This window comes from Varanus komodoensis, unplaced genomic scaffold (assembly GCF_004798865.1).
Source record: "Varanus komodoensis strain SLA01 unplaced genomic scaffold, ASM479886v1 scaffold7_3, whole genome shotgun sequence".
Taxonomy (NCBI): Eukaryota; Metazoa; Chordata; class Lepidosauria; order Squamata; family Varanidae; genus Varanus; species Varanus komodoensis.
Window position 1 is genome coordinate 24,329,040 of NW_025336480.1, and position 17,219 is coordinate 24,346,258.

Below are 17,219 nucleotides of genomic sequence, written 5' to 3' on the forward strand. Positions count from 1 at the left end.
AATACATCATTTACTCTGCCAACAGTCTAGGACACATCTTGTGCTCAAACCATGATAACATAAATATTTTATTAAAATATCATTTTATAATATATGTATATTTAGATACAATTGTAACGTTTCCACTTATTGTTAATTGTAAGAAAGGAATGTAATGTAACTCAACTCCCTTGTCTCCATTGCCATAGCCATACAAGGAAGGAACTTTAAGCGTATGCAGACATGTTCGCATTTTAAGCTTTAATTATATGGAATAAATATAGGTACTCTCTTAGTCACGGTGACTTTATTTGCATACCATATTACCATATACATTATGCTCAAAGCAATTCACAACAATATAGCCAACACAGAAAATTAGTTTCTCAATCAAATTCTGGGGAAACTACTGCCTTATTAGATTCCAACGTGATGATCCAAGCTAGAGCTAAGGAAATTCAAGATTAGTAAAATCAATGGGCTTAAACATGCTTAAATGCATGCTAGATTGTGTTCTTAATAATGTTGGTGACACTGAAATAATATTGCATTTTGACATTGCATTTTAGAACAATATAGAAGTACCCAGTCAAGATATTTAAACATGTGGTTAAATCTTTTCCATTCAAATTACTTCAAAGAGCTCAACTCTGCAAATGGTACTCATATTTTTATTTTTCTGATACAGGAAAGGACTGGTACAGTAACTTAGTACCCACATAACAAGAAGGCTCTATGGATGACTTCCCTATAAGTGCTTGTTATCACAGCTGTGGGCACCATTTTGAAAATTTCTACTGCTGAGGGTGCTTCTACCTATGTCCAATATTTTCAAGTGCCTGCAAAGTGTTTTTTACAAGAACTTACATATGTTGCTTTTTTGGCATGTACATCTGGATTACACACTAAGCCACCTGACAACCTGCTTTCATGTGCTCAAAAAGCCCACTTTTTGAAAACAAAGTCAAGCTACAGCAAGTTGAAAATGATTTGTGACCAGGACAAGAAGGGAAACTTTGATGCTCCTGAAGTGTCTCCTGCACTTGATCATCTGTCAGGCACATCACAGCCCCAGGGGGAAAGAAGCCACAGTGTGTGGCACATAACCCCCCAGGGGCTGCTGTGTCTTGAGAACCTGCCTGATTAGTTATCCCTAGGAAGAATTTATCTGATTTGCACCAGCTCTTCCTCAATTTAGAAGAATACTTCCACAGGCTGTAGCCTAAAGGCTTGTAATTTTTTTTCACTCTCTCAATCCCGTTCTTCTTTTGTCATGAGTCCATTTCAGTCATCTATTTCATCTACCCATCTGATCTCATCCAACGACTTCATCCAACCCTCTTCCTTCAGCTACTAAATATTGATCCTGCATTTATTATTAGTTTAACTCCTGTTAAATAAAGATGAAGATCTGAATCATATGAAAGAGGATTGGATGTGGGTTTAACTGATAGACAGACACACAGGCCCACAAGTGTTGAGGCCAGGGCAATTACAACTGGGCTAGAAAAATGTGACAAAAATTTTACTGTCAATATTAAGTAGAAATGATCAGCATTTGTACAATGACTGAAGTGCTCTTAAACAAAATCAAAGTAGTAAGTATCTATCAAATCCAATCCAGCTGTCTGTGGAATAAAATTCAAGTCATCACACTTAATGAAAAAAGAGGACTCTTCACACAATTAATCAAAAAGCTCAGGGAAAAAACTGTTTAAAAGATCAGAGGTGGGGGTGGGAGGACTGTCATTACTACTTTTGAGTTTCCTGATGTTTTAAATGTAGGTCTTAATGACCTTTGCACATCCCTCATTTGTTCTTTTATGCTTTCTAATTGTAAGGATATACATATTTAAGGTCTTCCAATAATAATCTACACCACCAATATGGAGACCCATAGACAGCAATGCGCCCCTGCACCAAGGAATTACAATTGCATGTAAGTCAAGAATTATAAGTGACTAAACATTCATATGTTTGTGATTACATCAGTGGTATCCTCATTGGGCTTTCTATGTATACAAATCATGTCTGCAAATTTCCTGCATGTTCTCTCTCTTTTTTTTTTTTAGTCTATGAACCTCTACTTGCAGCTTTGACATGCTCCTTGTTCTTGTCTGGCCAAAATAATAGGTAATAATAGGAACAGAGAAGGCAGTGGTGGGCTGTGCTGGAAAAGAAAGCTAAGCTTTCCCCCAAAATGCAATGTGGCAAGTCATGGATAGGACCAACTGGGATGGTCTTTTCCAGTAGGAGCGTAAACAAAGGCAGGCATTTTCTACCTGCCTATTCACCCTGCTATACGCATTCTTTGGGATGGGGTATGCAGTGTGTAGTTGGTTAAACTATGGAATTCTCTGCCACAGGAAGTGGTATTGGCTGCCTATACCACTGGCTTTAAAGAAGGACTGGACAACTTCATGAGGGAGAAGGCTCTCAGTGGCTGCTAGCCTTGCTGGCTGTGTGCTGCCTCCTTTACCTGAGCTTGCCTGCCTGCATACACCACTTGGGCAGGAAGAGGTCTTGCACTCATCCTGTTTGCGGGGCCCTGTGGTCAGCTGCTTTACCTCAGTGTGTACAGAGTGCTAGACTAGATGGACCTTTGGTCTAATTCAGCGTGGCTTTTCTCATGTTCTTATCTGGTCTCCAAACCTTTATTTTTGTCTGCTTGACCTTTCTGCCATTCTGTTTGTGTGGGGGTGGGGTTAAAGCAAGGGGATTTCCAGCTGTTCACTCATGCCACTTTGTTGCTTTACCTCCAGGTTTTTGCAATGAAGGGGGCATTTCTTACCTCTTCCCCATGGTCACCTGTCTTGTGTTTTCCCTAACACTTAGGATATTTCTTGATGCAGTGCCCAGCTTCAGTTACAAGAGGGTGGCATGGTCACCTCTTTTCCTAGCTGGGTTATTTCTGTACTTTCTTCTTTTAATGTTTTTTCTATCCATCCCATCATGCTCGCTAATCTCTGCTCCTTAATTCTGTTTTAAATTAGCACAGATGCATACCTATTTCAGTTCTGTCTTTCCACCATCATGTTTTCAGAGACTATTTCTATGTGTATGAGCTCATGTGTTTATGAAAGTGTCTGTACATGACAGCATTGAAAGCTTATGTCAGTTATTTATGTCCCACATTTTTCTTTTTTTAAAGAACTCCAAGTGGCTTACATCCTCCTCCTCCTTTCAATCTTATTCCCACAACAACAACCCTGTGAAGTAGGTTGGGCTGAGAGTCTGTCACTGGCCCAAAGTCACTCAGTTGGATCCATGGCTAAGCAGGGACTAGAACCCAGACTGCCTGAGTCCCAGAGTTCCTTAACCACTACACCACACTGGCCCTCAGGTTAGTGCCAACCTGTTAATTTTTTTTTTTTTTTTTTTTTGGTGGTGTCACAAATTTCACTGCTGCTTTTAAGGTTGAGTTTTCCAGTAGGATTAAGATTGGAAATATTCTTATTCATGTAAATGTGAATTTTAAAGGTTAGTGCAGATATAATCTGTACCTTAAGGGAATCTGTCTGAGATCCTATGTTTAAAAAGTGTTCTATGTCATTGACTTTGTTTTCCTTTTGTGTATGTCTGTGCACAAAGATGAAGTTTCCCCTTTGAAGTCTGATGAGTAAGTAAGGAAGGTTCTGTCCAGATTTTAAGATATTATTGAATTTCTTTTAAAAAATGGAAATCCGAAAATCATCCTGCTACACAACTGGAAAACAGACTTTAGTTTACCTTCCTTCAATTAAGCAAATTGCCAGTGACACTCCTTTTGAATACACCCCATTTTCAGACAATCTGAAAAAAAATACCTAGAGGAACAATTCACTGCTTAGTTTCTGCAGTCCAGGAAAAACTGAATCACTAGTGTAATTCTACTAGAAATCATTCTGACCAACTAATGGGAGAGAAACTACAACATCCACTGGGGCACTGCATCAGCATGGAGCTGTCAAAATAAATACAGAGATTCTGGACATTGAAAGTAACTCAGTTTTAAAAACACTTGCAACTAAGAGAAACTTATTTGCATCTGGTACATGCAAAACAGTTTTCTTTACTGAGAGGGATGGCAGGAAATATATCTTATTTTGGATATTCATCTCTCTGTGAATCACTTTTCTCAACAATGAAGCTGAGAAAATCCCTAACCAGAACATGGTTAAGAGATGAGCATCTGGAGAACAGCTCATGATCTGTATTTTCATCAGATGCCCCAAACTTCAGCAAATTTGCAGATGGCATACTGTGTCAAGCATCCCATTAAAAGTCTGGTGAGTTGTGTTTTATTTCTTCCTATTCTGTGTTCCATAAAGCAGGACAGAGAATGAACTCCTATGTGCATTTAGAAAGGAAACGGTAGCAGGGTGTTTTGTTTTTTCCTGTCCAATCATGCAATAAGGACTGCACCCTTATTCTTACCTGGATAGCAATGAATAACTTCCAAGGTACAATACTACTGCAATCCCCATTAGCCCTTGCACTTGGAGGCTTACCAGCATCATGTGCAGAGAAGAAGCAGTGAAAGTATTCTTTGCCTCCCTATTCTCCCACCCTGCTTTATCAGCTAGGTGGACTTTTTCGTTGTCTGGTGAAAGCACTTCAGAGGAGGAGGGAAGGAAGCCAGGGCATATCCCATACCCTGGCCTCTCCTGTCTCTTCTCCTCCTCACCCACTGAAACACTCCCTTCTGTGAGACCAGATTCCCAATCCCAGAGAGAAGCTGGTATGATTCTATGTTGGGCAGGACAGGGAACGGGGTTGGATCTCTTGATTGCCTGCTCTGAGGTTGGAGCACTGCCTTTCGCAATCTGAATTAAATGAGGGCCTTTCAGACACTGTCTCAGGGCCATGGGACCTTTATCAGTCACTGGAGATGTATATTATATTTGACACAGAGTAGCTGAGTCCAGGCATACATTTGAATTATTCTGTATTTCAATTCATTTACTCTGAAGCTCATCGAAGCTACAGTACTACCTGGCCAGCCCTACCTTAAATACCTATCCCTGGAATATGAAGAGTCACAATGCCAAAAATGATGGGCAGTTTGCATTTTTGTTATAGTTATTTATTGTTAATGTTTAGATGTTTGGCTTTCTGTTTTACTTATCTGTTAGTAAATTATTTCATGTTTGAAATAATTTGTTGTCTTTTTGATCTGCCTACCCTGGTGGTGGTGATTTTGTGAACAGCCACATCTACATGGTGGCCAATTCCTAAGTGGGGCTGAGGGCACTTTGTTAGGATTCCAAACATCCCTATGGGCCAGGAAAAGCTGGGGGATCTCTAATACAGACACTATTCTTTGTGGATTACTTTCAGTCTCTAATCCAATTAGGACCAAAGGGTTTAGATGAGAGAGAGATTTGGAGACATCTTGCATAACATAAAGGTGGATAACGTGGTATAAAGCATAGCCTGTGTGAAACAGCCAGTGCATGCTGAGCTATCAAACTTGGAACATGTCAAAGAAAAATAGGAAGTGAATGCATGTTATTCCTTCCCAAACTCTGAGCCTAGTTTTCTGTAAGTCTGCTACCTCACACAACCAACTTGGGGTCACTTTCTCTTCGTTTGAAAATCAGGTTCAGAGCTGTGGGATCTAAGAGCAATACATCTGACCCATTCATCCTCCCTCACAAAAATTACAGCAACCTCATTAACAAATACAATTAGATGGGTATGTGAAATAATGTTCCCATCTCTTTCCAATTTCATTCCCAGTGAGGTTATGGAAAGCATTTGAAAACCATATTTATCCCCAGACAGTAAATCTGCAGTGTTGCCAATCACACTAGGACAATGCTTAGATTGATTGATTCTCAAAGCATCAAACAGTCTTTATATTTTAAACGTATCCTTTTCCTTTCCATTTGCAGAAGCAGACTGAGATTGTCAGGTTCTTTTAACTATAGCCAAGAAAAATGCTTAGAAAATGTGACTATTGCTATTGCATTTCTAAGATTTCCAGCAGAGAGATTTCCCTACTCCCTCATTCTCTTTTTCCTCTACAAGCAAAATGAGCAACAGAAATGCCAAAAATCAACTGTGGATTATTCTTTTTTCCAAACTGTTGAGACCTTTTTAGAGCTATAAAATGGAAGGCAAAATAATGAAAGGCTCAGAAAGTAAGGAGCAAGGAGAGATGTTACAATTTCTCTGAGCAATAGAAACAATTATAATATCATGTGCTAAGTTATTTCTTTTTGCAAATCAGTCAGGATTCTCCTTCAGAGAACATTTAATATAGCAGCAACCAAGCACTACTCCCTCCTGCCCCTTCAACTTCTTTCCAAAATTGAATCTTCTCTTCAAGTAATTAACCTTGGGGAAAGTGGTCATTTTGCAGTTATGGTGGGATTTAATCAGACAGTGGCGATCCAATATAAATTGAACAGAGTAGTCCACTGCAATGAATGAGATACAGTGGCGATGAAATCAAATCCCATCCTTTTCAATGGATCTATGTTAAGTAGGGACTTAAGATGGATTTCACCCTAAGAGCTCATTTCAAGTGAGCTACACTAACGAACTTCATTTTCGAAAACAGTCTCTGCCCAAGGATGTGAATCATCTAGCTATGTTTTTTAAATGGCAGACATTTCATAATTAGCATATGCTCTGATGTCTATTGGTATATCATCCTACTCAATGGTATGATAATTAGATCCTAACTTTAAAAACTACACATTCTTTCATGCAATATTTAGGAAAAGAGGTCAAACTTACCACCGCCACCTCCAAGAAGACTTGCATTAGCTATGAAAGAACAAAGAGAATAGAGGATTACATCAACTTACATAGCAAGGTTTATATTCTCTCTCTCTCTCTCTCTCTCTCTCTCTCTCTCTCTCTCTCTCTCTCTACTGATATGAACCCCCATGTTAATTTAATTTTAAGCCAGCCCATTTTTTCTCTTAATACAAGGATCTAGGTGTTCTAAAGATTTTTAGAATAACTCAGAAAAAATACATAGTTTCTCTATATATGCAGCTGAAGTGAAAGTGATGGACTAAGCCACATATTGATCTGAAAAGCCCTTAAAGTCTTGGGCCTGATGCGCATCTTACTGGCATCTTACAATTTTCCCCATTGGAGATTATGGGCTTTATCAAGCATTGTGGTAAATGATGCATAGGTTACAATTCCATACCCACTCAGCTGGGAGTATGACCCCAATGAACTCAACTGGCTTTCTTCTGCATAGACATACACAAAGGCTGCACTGCACAGCATTTCTCACCTGAAAAAATTACACTCCAGACCTTCACCATCATGACCCCCACTGCCTGTTACTTAGTGTCCCCTTGTCCAAAATAAGTCTGCACTGTGCCTTTCAATATTTGAAGCTGAGCCAACAGAGAAACATCCCCCCCCCCCGGATATTTCATTTTAATGGTCAAGGGCATGTTTGTTTGATTTTTGTTTGTTTTTATACTGCCCCATAGCCAAAGTTCTCTAGGCAGTTTACTATAACTAATGCTGGGGTTGAGCACACAGTTGCTGATTGAACCCTAAATTAATTGTGAGGTAAATTCTCCACATCATGGATTTCACAGAAGAGACCCCATGGGAAATAGGGAGCAAAGGAATAGTCTAGTAACTATCTTCAGTTCTATTAAACCTACTGAAGAGTTCTATTAGAGCACTAGAACTTCTAGAAATCTTCAGTAAATCTTCAGGCAACTGGGGGAAGACCTATTCTGTGGTGGCCCACCATCTGCTGCAGCCTGCCTGAAGCCAAGCTTGCCATCTTTTCAGTGCCAGGTTAAGACAGCCCTCTTTGCAATGTCCTTTAAAGAACCCTCTGGTCATTCAGGAACCTGACGTGATTATCCAGATGCCTTCATTTTATTCCTGGCCTGGTCTTTTTATTGTCTTTTAATGTATTTGATGCTATTTTAAAGTAATTTTTAATTCTAGTGCAGCACCACGACTTCACCTGTGAATATACCATTTTCACCCCCATATAATGCTTCAAGAGATGTCTGATCTATACAGTAAGAGAAAACTAGAATCTAAGGGCAAAAAGTACTAAATTCTAAAAATGTCATCTAAACCCATCATTATGTCAGTGCAGATTTTCCCCCTTGATGTATGAGAGCTTTTGGTCATTTCAACTTAAGCTATAGTCCTTGAAAAGTTGTTTTCACCACCACCATTCTAAAATAGTTCATATATAGACTGCAGAGACTAACATAATGACTTGCTTTAAAGTAGTATTTATATCTATGTGCAGACAGCTTGAAAGGTTATAGTATACCTCCAATTCCAGTCATAGTTTGGAGATGCCCAGGATAGATGCTTAAATTTTGAAATGTACTTACAGCTTACCCCTGCTCCAGTACCTATGTAGCACTGCTGCCATTGTTTTGCTGCAGCTGTCTTGCTCAACACACCTAAGATTTCTGATATGTTTATTGTAGCTCTGGTAGTGTGGATAGCTATTCCATGCCCAACTTCAGTCCTATTTGATCGATTACGACCTGGTCACATAAGGGATGGTCATGCATAAGGGACGGCATACAAGTTTTAAATAAATAAATATACCACTGGCAAATTTTGGATCAACATGCCACATCATTCTGATGGTATCTCTTTGGGCTGAAAGTGTTAGGTTTACTTTGGATTCTTAACCCATGAACTACTTATCATGTCAAGGTTTACACAGCATGAAGCAACTTCCAGTCAGGCCTATTGGAACGCCTTTTTCCCTATATGCCCTGCCACCCCCCGAGATTGGCAGCAGAAGCCCTCCTCCGGGAACCCTCTGTGAAAGACGTTAGGAGACATAGTACCTGGAGGAGGGCCTTCTCTGCAGTGGCGTCCCAACTATGGAATGCACTCCCTAGACAGGTCCGCCTGGCGCTGTCATTATATGTTTTTCAGCATCAGGTCAAGACCTTTTCATTCAATCAATATTTTAATATGTATTAATTGGATTTTCTTGTTTGTATTTTATTGGATTTTCAGCCAGCATGGAATAGTTAATTTATTTTATTCTGATTAATGTTGTAAGCCGTCCAGAGACAGAAGTAAATAAATATTTATTTTATAAATAAATAAATAATATAAGAGCTTAAAGGATGGCATCAAAGCTGCATTTATGTGAAAAGAGGCCCCTTCTGTTAGAGCAAGGGAAATGGTTGGTGGCAGGATACACAAAGTCTTGCCCAAGTTAGCAGGTTAAGAATGGGGGGAACATCTGTAAATACATCTCACTGAAGATCAGGTTTTTAAAAATGGGAATTTATATTTGCATGATTAATAGAACTGAAAGTATCTGTATTTGTATGTATCCTAACTTACAATTACAGCTCTTAAAACAAGGATTTCAGCTTCCATGGGTATTTGAGGACTGGGGAAAGAAAAACAGATCATCCAACAGAAATAAAGGGGTGGCCTGTGCACATCCTTAAGTAATAGTGATTAGTGAGAGTGCATGGGAAGGAGCCAGTAGGAGCAGCAAGTACCAGAGTTTCAGCCTTAAGGAGGCCACTGGCATATTACTGACGGACACTGGCAGACTTCTGATAACCTCAGAGGAGGCTCTGCCTTGAACAAATGAAAATTTTAATTTTGAATGGAATTATTGTTAGATCAGACAGCATTGTTTGGACAGGTAGAGAGGAACAGGGAAGTACAGATAATAAACTCACTGCAAGTTTCTCTCTCTCCCCCTCCCCCTCCCCCGCCCATTTTTGGTAGTTTCTCAAGCTGATACTCGTACTTGGCTAGTAGAAATGACCATTAGCACTGGCTAGTGAATCCAGAAAGCAGTTTCTGGAATGGGACAAGTCAGCAGAATACACAGTCTTGTTCCATTCAAGTCATAGCTTTGGCTAATGTTGTGATCTCCACTAGTTAGTTTCACGTTATACTAGCAGTTACTCCTACTGTCACAGTATGCTTAGAGCTGGCAGGTCACCAGTGCTGGAATCTGTCTGTTATGGTTAATGAGGTCAAGTGTCAATATAAGGATTCAGTTCATGGATTCCATATTCACAAGCAATAGAGCAGGGTTGCATTACATGCCTGGATATGCAGAAAGTAAAAATCATTTCTAATGGATATACATTTTCTCACAGTTAAATGGATTTTACAAGTATTGTTGGATATGTGTACTACAAAGTGCTGTATTTCTGCAATGCCTCTGGAGATAACATGTTTGTGACATTGTAAACCATTTAAATGAGCAACATTGATTACTTTCTCTGAAAAACAGGCATTTAACCTCTTAAAAATGCTAATTTTTTCAGGATCATCTTTTCAACACGCACTAATGGGTTTGATTAAAAAAATACACTCAACTGATACGCCATACAACTGAGCATCTGCTGCTATAATAAAATATACTTTAATGCTTAATTCAAATTGCATTGATCCAAGCAGCATTTTCTGAAAAACAAATTTATACTATTAAACTGCAACAGAAATTGCTGAACTTGGAAGAGAAGAAGGTACTCTTTTGTGGCTGGTGAGTAAAAGAAAAGACACCTTATCTTATCAATAAACATCACAGAGAGGTGGCAGATAGCAAACAGGATAGCAGCAGCTATATGTCCTCTTATATGTTTCAGGATATATCTTTACCCGCCATTGGTATTTTGCCTGGTCTTTCTCCCAATACACATACAAAACCCATCCAGAAACAATCAAGAGCAATGTAAGAATGCTGAGAGCAAGCAGCTCTTATAAGTGCTATACAGGAAAACCTTCTGTAGATAAGGCAAGTACTAGTGGAACTGAAAATCAGATACATAATTCTTTACTATCTGTCATCAGTGTAGTTGACAAACACCATTATTGTATTTATTCAATTTCAATTCCAGATGCCCAGTTTTATTTTTATTTGTTCGCTCTTTGCTTAGAGTTGTTCCCCCCCCCCCCCATGTACAACATAAAAAAGATAAGAGTTGTGCTAGGACTGTGGGGCAGTCTCACGAACCAGGGTTCCTCCTTCACACATTCAAAAGCCACCTTTTTCCTTGCAAAGTGTACCTTATTGACCAAAAAGCACAAAACAATCAGAATTAATCTCTGAGCATGCACAGAATACAGAATACAGCCTCCCCTCAGTCTGCTTCAGCTTCTGTTTCTCTGTTCCTCTGAAGTCCAGCCAGCAGTCCATGAGAATGAACCCCGAAAGCAGCCATCTTTCTCACTCCCAGCAGGCAGGGAAGAGATCCTTCTACTTACAGTATAAAAGAAGAAGGAACTAGTACTAACAATTCCTGTCATTCACCAATAGCTTAGAAACCTTAGACTTCCATATGTGAAGTCGAAATAGTCTATCATTGCTAAGATATGAGTTTAGGGGCAGACAACATGGAGACATCTATGGATGTTGGTTCCCGCTCACCCCCAAATGTTGGAGGATTAGAGATTAATCAATCTGTAAGGCCCCAAGGGGTCATTTATTCTGATAAATACCCTTGTGCTGCTGTATAGTATAAAGGGGGATGGCTGTAAAAGAAATGGAGAGACCCCTCAGAAACAGAGCTGATGTGAACACATATCTGTCCAAAAGGTAATCTGCTCAGGACATACTCATGATCACAATGCCCTTCACAATTTAGCTGAAGGGGCAATGTGTTTGTTTCCCAGAACCAACATTAGGGTGTCCAATAGCTTCTAAACAGTATTTTTGTTGAATTAACCTTTGGTGTAATGAAGCCAAGGGAAGTGAAGCTCATGCAGCCAGCAATTGTTCTTTCTAGAACCCTAATTAAAGAGAACTCCAATAGCAAAGCTGGAAAATTCCCCAACTGAGACTTCCAGGAACTACTGCTGGTTAAATTAGGTAACATCAGAATGGATAGTATTTATGATAATATTGCACAAGTAGTAATATTCTTAAAACTTTTTTCTGTGATGTTATCAAGAGCGAGAAACCTGTGGCCTTCCAGATGTTGCTGGACTCCAATATCTGCAGGACCACAGGTTCTACACACACTGACTTATAATAACCCACTGTAACCAGAGCAAATGTTCAAATGCTAACCTTGGCGGTATTGTCCCAAAAAGCTAAGCATGTTGATCAATGACTTAAATAAGCACCACCTCTTAAGAGCTGTTGGGACTCACCAAAGCTTACCCTTAAACTAATATGCAGTTATTCACTGAAAAACAACCAAGTCCACAGGCACAATATTCTCCTCTTGAAATAAAGTAGCCACTGCCAAACCTCACCTTTTCCCCAACATCTGGGATTAGGGGCAAGAGTTTTTCAAGATATATGGGTGAGTCAAGTTGCCTTTCATTTTAGCTATTAATTGGTGCTAAAAAAAAACTCTTGCCCAACTTTTTAAATGTTTTTTTAAAGGTCACTTTGTTAATAAAGTTTAGTTTTGACAGTCAGGCACCTTTGTAAAAGCCCCACAAGTATGTACTGGAAAGACTCCAGGCCCCAAATATGGGAACACCCATCTGTACGCTTGCTGAGACTAAAAAGTGTTGTGAAGACAGCGGGTCAGAGAATTAAAGGAAGTCATTAATCTTAGACACTGACTAAGCACTGAACACTGATTAAGTAGGAATATGATATTCAACCCTCTCAAATTGATGTTACACACAGACAATACCTAATGCTGACTCGCTGATGAGACTAGGTGACATTGTCAGCAATTCTATGTGAACTTTCACTTTTCTTTACCATGCTTACTATTGTGTGTAATTACTACAAGGCTCCATTCATTCACTGAAATTTGCATGTAAATAAGCATTCCTGTTTGACTTGTTCGACAAAACTGAGAGCAGAATAAGAGTAAGGATTGATACATCCAACCAATGTGAAAAAATTTAGCGTTATGGAATATTCAAAGCACTTTACATATACACTGTAATCATTACAACAAACCTATAAAGGCCAGTCCATATTATTACCTCCATAGGGCAGATGGGAGAAAGGAGTGTGAAGTCAAGCTAGTGAGTTCACAGTAGAGATAAGGTTTGAACCAGGGACTTTTTGAGGCATAGCTCCAAACCTTAGCCAAAATGTAAGCAATAGAAAGATATATATAATTTTACACTATTTTCAGTTATCAATGAACACTGCATTTAGCCACTCATATTTAAAACCAAATGACGAAACTTACTGATATAAATAAGACCCAGCCACAAGAGTTGTTTTAAAAACATGAGGGCAGAAGATCGTAAGAAAAGCAATGCTAAAGCAGACCAAAGGTCCATCTTATTCCAGCATTCCATATACATGGTGGCAAACTAGCTACCCACAGGATAGCTCAAGTTGGATGGGTGCAAGACCTCCATCTATCCTAGCTCCTCAGCAACTGGTACATGGAGGCATGCCACCTCTGGTGAAGGAGATTGCACACAGCCATTAATGTTAGTAGACACTGATCGCCTCTTCCCCCATGACTCTGTCCAATCCCTTTTTAAAGTCATCCAGACTGGCCAACATTGATACTTCCTATGGTAGCAAATTCCATAATTCAATTTTTGCAGTGTGATATGCTTCCTCTTTTCTGTCTTAAACCTTCCCCCAGTCAGCTTCATGGGAAGACCTTGGATTCAGGTGTCTTGGGAAAGGAAGACAAATGTCTGCCCCTTCATTTTCTCCACTCTGTGCACAATTCTGAACAGCTCTACCATGGCTTCCCTTACTCAGATTTTTTCTAAGTGGAACAGTGGTTGCAGGCACACCTCATAGGGGAGATACTACAAACCTCCTAATCATTTTTGTTGCCCCTTTCTCTACTTTTTTCAATGCAATAATGTCCTTTTTCAGGTGTGGTGACCAGAACTGGACAAAATATTCTAAGTGTGGGCATTATCATGGATTTTGGCAGTTGCATTTTCTATTCCATTCCTGCTTATGCCTAGCACAGAGTTTCCACCATGAAAATACTCATTTTCCAACAAGGAAGAAAAGCTGCATACTGTTGAACCCTTCTCCTAGTTTAAGCAGCTCCAGTAAACAGCTCATAGATTCCAGCCCAAAAAGATACCACCATCTCATCCTGAGAAATCCTCTTCTGTTGAGTATTCTATGAATATTCAAACCTTGTATCATTAAGAACATACACTGGTGACACACATGGAAATGGCAGAGGAGCCGTCATCAAGATATGGAAACTACAGACAGACACAATCAATCATCAGCTTTTGCAGGGCCTAATATTTTGCAAGACAGACCTTCCGAAAAGAACATGTAAATGCCAAAGTCTTTGGCTAATACAATAATCCAATGTCTTGGATGTAACTGAGAGGAAGTTAAAAACCGTCTAACATGCAGTAACCAAGCTCAAACAAATGAGTAATCATTTGGGTTAAGAATACATTGAACAGTGTCACCTTGGGTAAAAAAACAGAATTAACAGTGATGATTAATGGTGCTAAGGGGAGTGTAGCCATTTTGTATTCTGCACTTTCATGCTACTAAGAGTGGCAAAAAAGCCCTTGAAAGAAGATGGTTTCAAAATTTCAGATGTGAAATTATCAACCAAGAGTGTCAGTCTACCTTTTGTCTAAGTATTGTTGGGTTCAAAGCAGAATTGCTACACTGAGAACAGATTGACTCCTTCCACTGACAAGCGGGAATCATGATCCACTGAAGGATTCTTACTGGAGAAAGTGGAAAGCCAACTATTCCCACCCCATAGCATCTAACATCACCTCACACATTGTTCTGGAAGGTTTTACAATGCTCTAGAGCCAATTTTTCAGGAAAAGGGGAGGGGGTTGTAGAGGAAAAGCAAAAAAAAGTCCCACTTCTATCCACAAGCTCATCCATTCCACGTAACTCTTGATTTAGGTCAGGGGTCCTCCAACTTTTTCAACAGGGGGCCAGTTGAAAGGCGGTGAGGTGGGGGTGCCCACAGGTGTAGGCGGCACCAGCAGCGGGTGCGGGCAGGCGCAGCACGGCGGTGGCTTGCTTGCTCAGATATCTCCGAGCGAGCAAGCCACCACCTCACCATGCACATGGCGAGGCGGTGGTGAGCACAAGGTAAGGCAGGCAGTGGTGGTGGGCACGGGGGGGGGGGGGGTCCAAACCTCTGAGGCGGGCCAGATAAATGGGCATGGCAGGCTGGATCTGGCTCGCAGGGTATAGTTTGAGGACCCATGATCTAGGTCATTAGTATAATAAGGATCTCCTGTCAAGTAAATGGAAAATGTTCTCTGGTCCAGTTGTAATAACAGAAAAGTTGGTAAAATGATGATAAAATGAAAAAACAATAAACCTAATAAAATAGGGCATATGTATAGAGAAAATAACTGTACAAGAAAAGTGTATAACATTGTGTGCCTCACAGAGTAAAGGCTGCTGAAGAACAAACCCAGCTTATTCTTTATGGGTAATGCAATCTTTGTACAAATAGTTACCTCATGTTTAGACACCAGAAAGTAAGCACACACAATATCCAAATGCATTAGCCACATTCATCAGGTGTTCCTTCCAATCAAGCACTTGTAACATGAGTGGAAACACTGCAAGTACAGGAGAAACTCCTACTGAATTCAACAGAGGGTGTGAAGGAGAAGTACGTATAAGGATGGTGCTGGTAACTATTCAGTGTTTTCATGAATTTCCCTTACTCATAAGAGATTATCTGCATGAAACATATTTGTGTTTTTAAAAGATCTAAGTGTGATGTCTTCCAGAAAAAACATGGGAAGAGTCAAGGACACAGTATTATTGTTTCCATATTTGGTAGGGATTTTGATGGGGGTGGGGGGGAGAATCTGAAGCAGAACTGCAAGAATTTCTCAAACACTTAAAAGTATATATTTACAAATTCCCTAAACATTGCATTTGTCCATAAACCAGAATTTAATACCTGTAAAAAAACTTACCTGCCACAGATATGTTTTGCTGTTGCTGTTGTTAGTTGCGAAGTCATGTCCAACCCATGGGTGACCCCATGGACAACCTTCCTCCAGGCCTTCCTGTCCTCCACCATCCCCTGGAGTCCACTTAAGTTCATACCAACTGCTTCAGTGACTCCATCCAGCCACCTCATCCTCTGCTGTCCCCTTCTTCTTTTGCCATCTATTGTTCCCAGCATTAGGCTCTTCTTCAGGGAGTCGTTCCCTCTCATTAGGTGGCCAAAGTATTTGAGTTTCATCTTCAGGATCTGGCCTTCTAAGGAGCAGTCAGGGTTAATCTCCTCTAGGACTGACTGGTTGGATTGCCTTGCTGTCCAAGGGACTCGCAGGAGTCTCCTCCAGCACCACAATTCAAAGGCCTCAATCCTTTGGCGCTCAGCCTTCCTTATGGTCCAGCTTTCACAGCCATACATTGCAACTGGGAAAACCATAGCCTTGACTATACACACTTTTGTTGGCAGGGTGATGTCTCTGCTTTTTAGTATGCTGTCTAGATTTGCCATAGCTTTCCTCCCCAAGAGCAAGTGTCTCTTGATTTCTTGGCTGCAGTCCCCGTCCGCAGTGATCTTAGACCCCAGGAAAATAGAATCTGTCACTACCTCCATTTCTTCCCCATCTATTTGCCAGGAAGTGAGAGGACCGGATGCCATGATCTTAGTTTTCTTAATGTTGAGTTTCAAGCCAACTTTTGCACTCTCCTCCTTCACCTGCATCAAGAGGCTCTTTAGTTCCTCTTCACATTCTGCCATTAGAGTGGTATCATCTGCATATCTGAGGTTGTTGATATTTCTCCCAGCAATCTTAATTCCAACTGGTCATTCATCCAGCCCCGCCTTTCTCATGATGTGCTCTGCATATAAGTTAAATAGGCAGGGCAACAGTATACAGCCTTGCCGAACTCCTTTCTCAATTTTGAACCAATCAGTGGTTCCGTGTCCAGTTCTCACGGTTGCTTCTTGACCCGCATATAGGTTTCTCAAGAGACAAATAAGATGGTCTGGTACTCCCATCTCTTGAAGAACTTGCCACAATTTATTGTGATTCACACAATCAAAGGCTTCATTTGATAGTCAATGAAGCAGAAGTAGATTTTTTATTTTTTTTTTTATTATTATTATTATTATTATTATTATTATTATTATTATTATTATTACATTTCTATGCCGCCCCTTGGAACTCCCTAGCTTTCTCCATGATCCAGCGTATGTTGGCAATTTGATCTCTAGTTTCTCTCCCTCTTCGAAATCCTGCCTGTACTTCTGGTAGTTCTTGGTCCACACACTGCTGGAGCCTAGCTGGTAGGATTTGGAGCATAACTTTGCTAGCATGTGAAATGAGTGCAATGGTGCGGTAGTTTGAACATTCTTTGGCATTGCCCTTCTTTGGGATCGGAA

General features: G+C 40.1%; 1 protein-coding gene across 6 annotated transcripts in view; it reads right to left on the reverse strand.

The window, feature by feature from the left end:
* MACROD2 (mono-ADP ribosylhydrolase 2) overlaps positions 1 to 17,219 on the reverse strand; it is a 920,410-nt gene that overhangs the window by 729,752 nt on the left and 173,439 nt on the right. For all 6 annotated transcript variants that reach the window (XM_044454670.1, XM_044454671.1, XM_044454668.1 and 3 more), the window contains exon 4: positions 6,706 to 6,735. In XM_044454670.1, the coding sequence (XP_044310605.1) occupies positions 6,706 to 6,735 (30 nt within the window). The remainder of the gene's footprint in view (positions 1 to 6,705; positions 6,736 to 17,219) is intronic.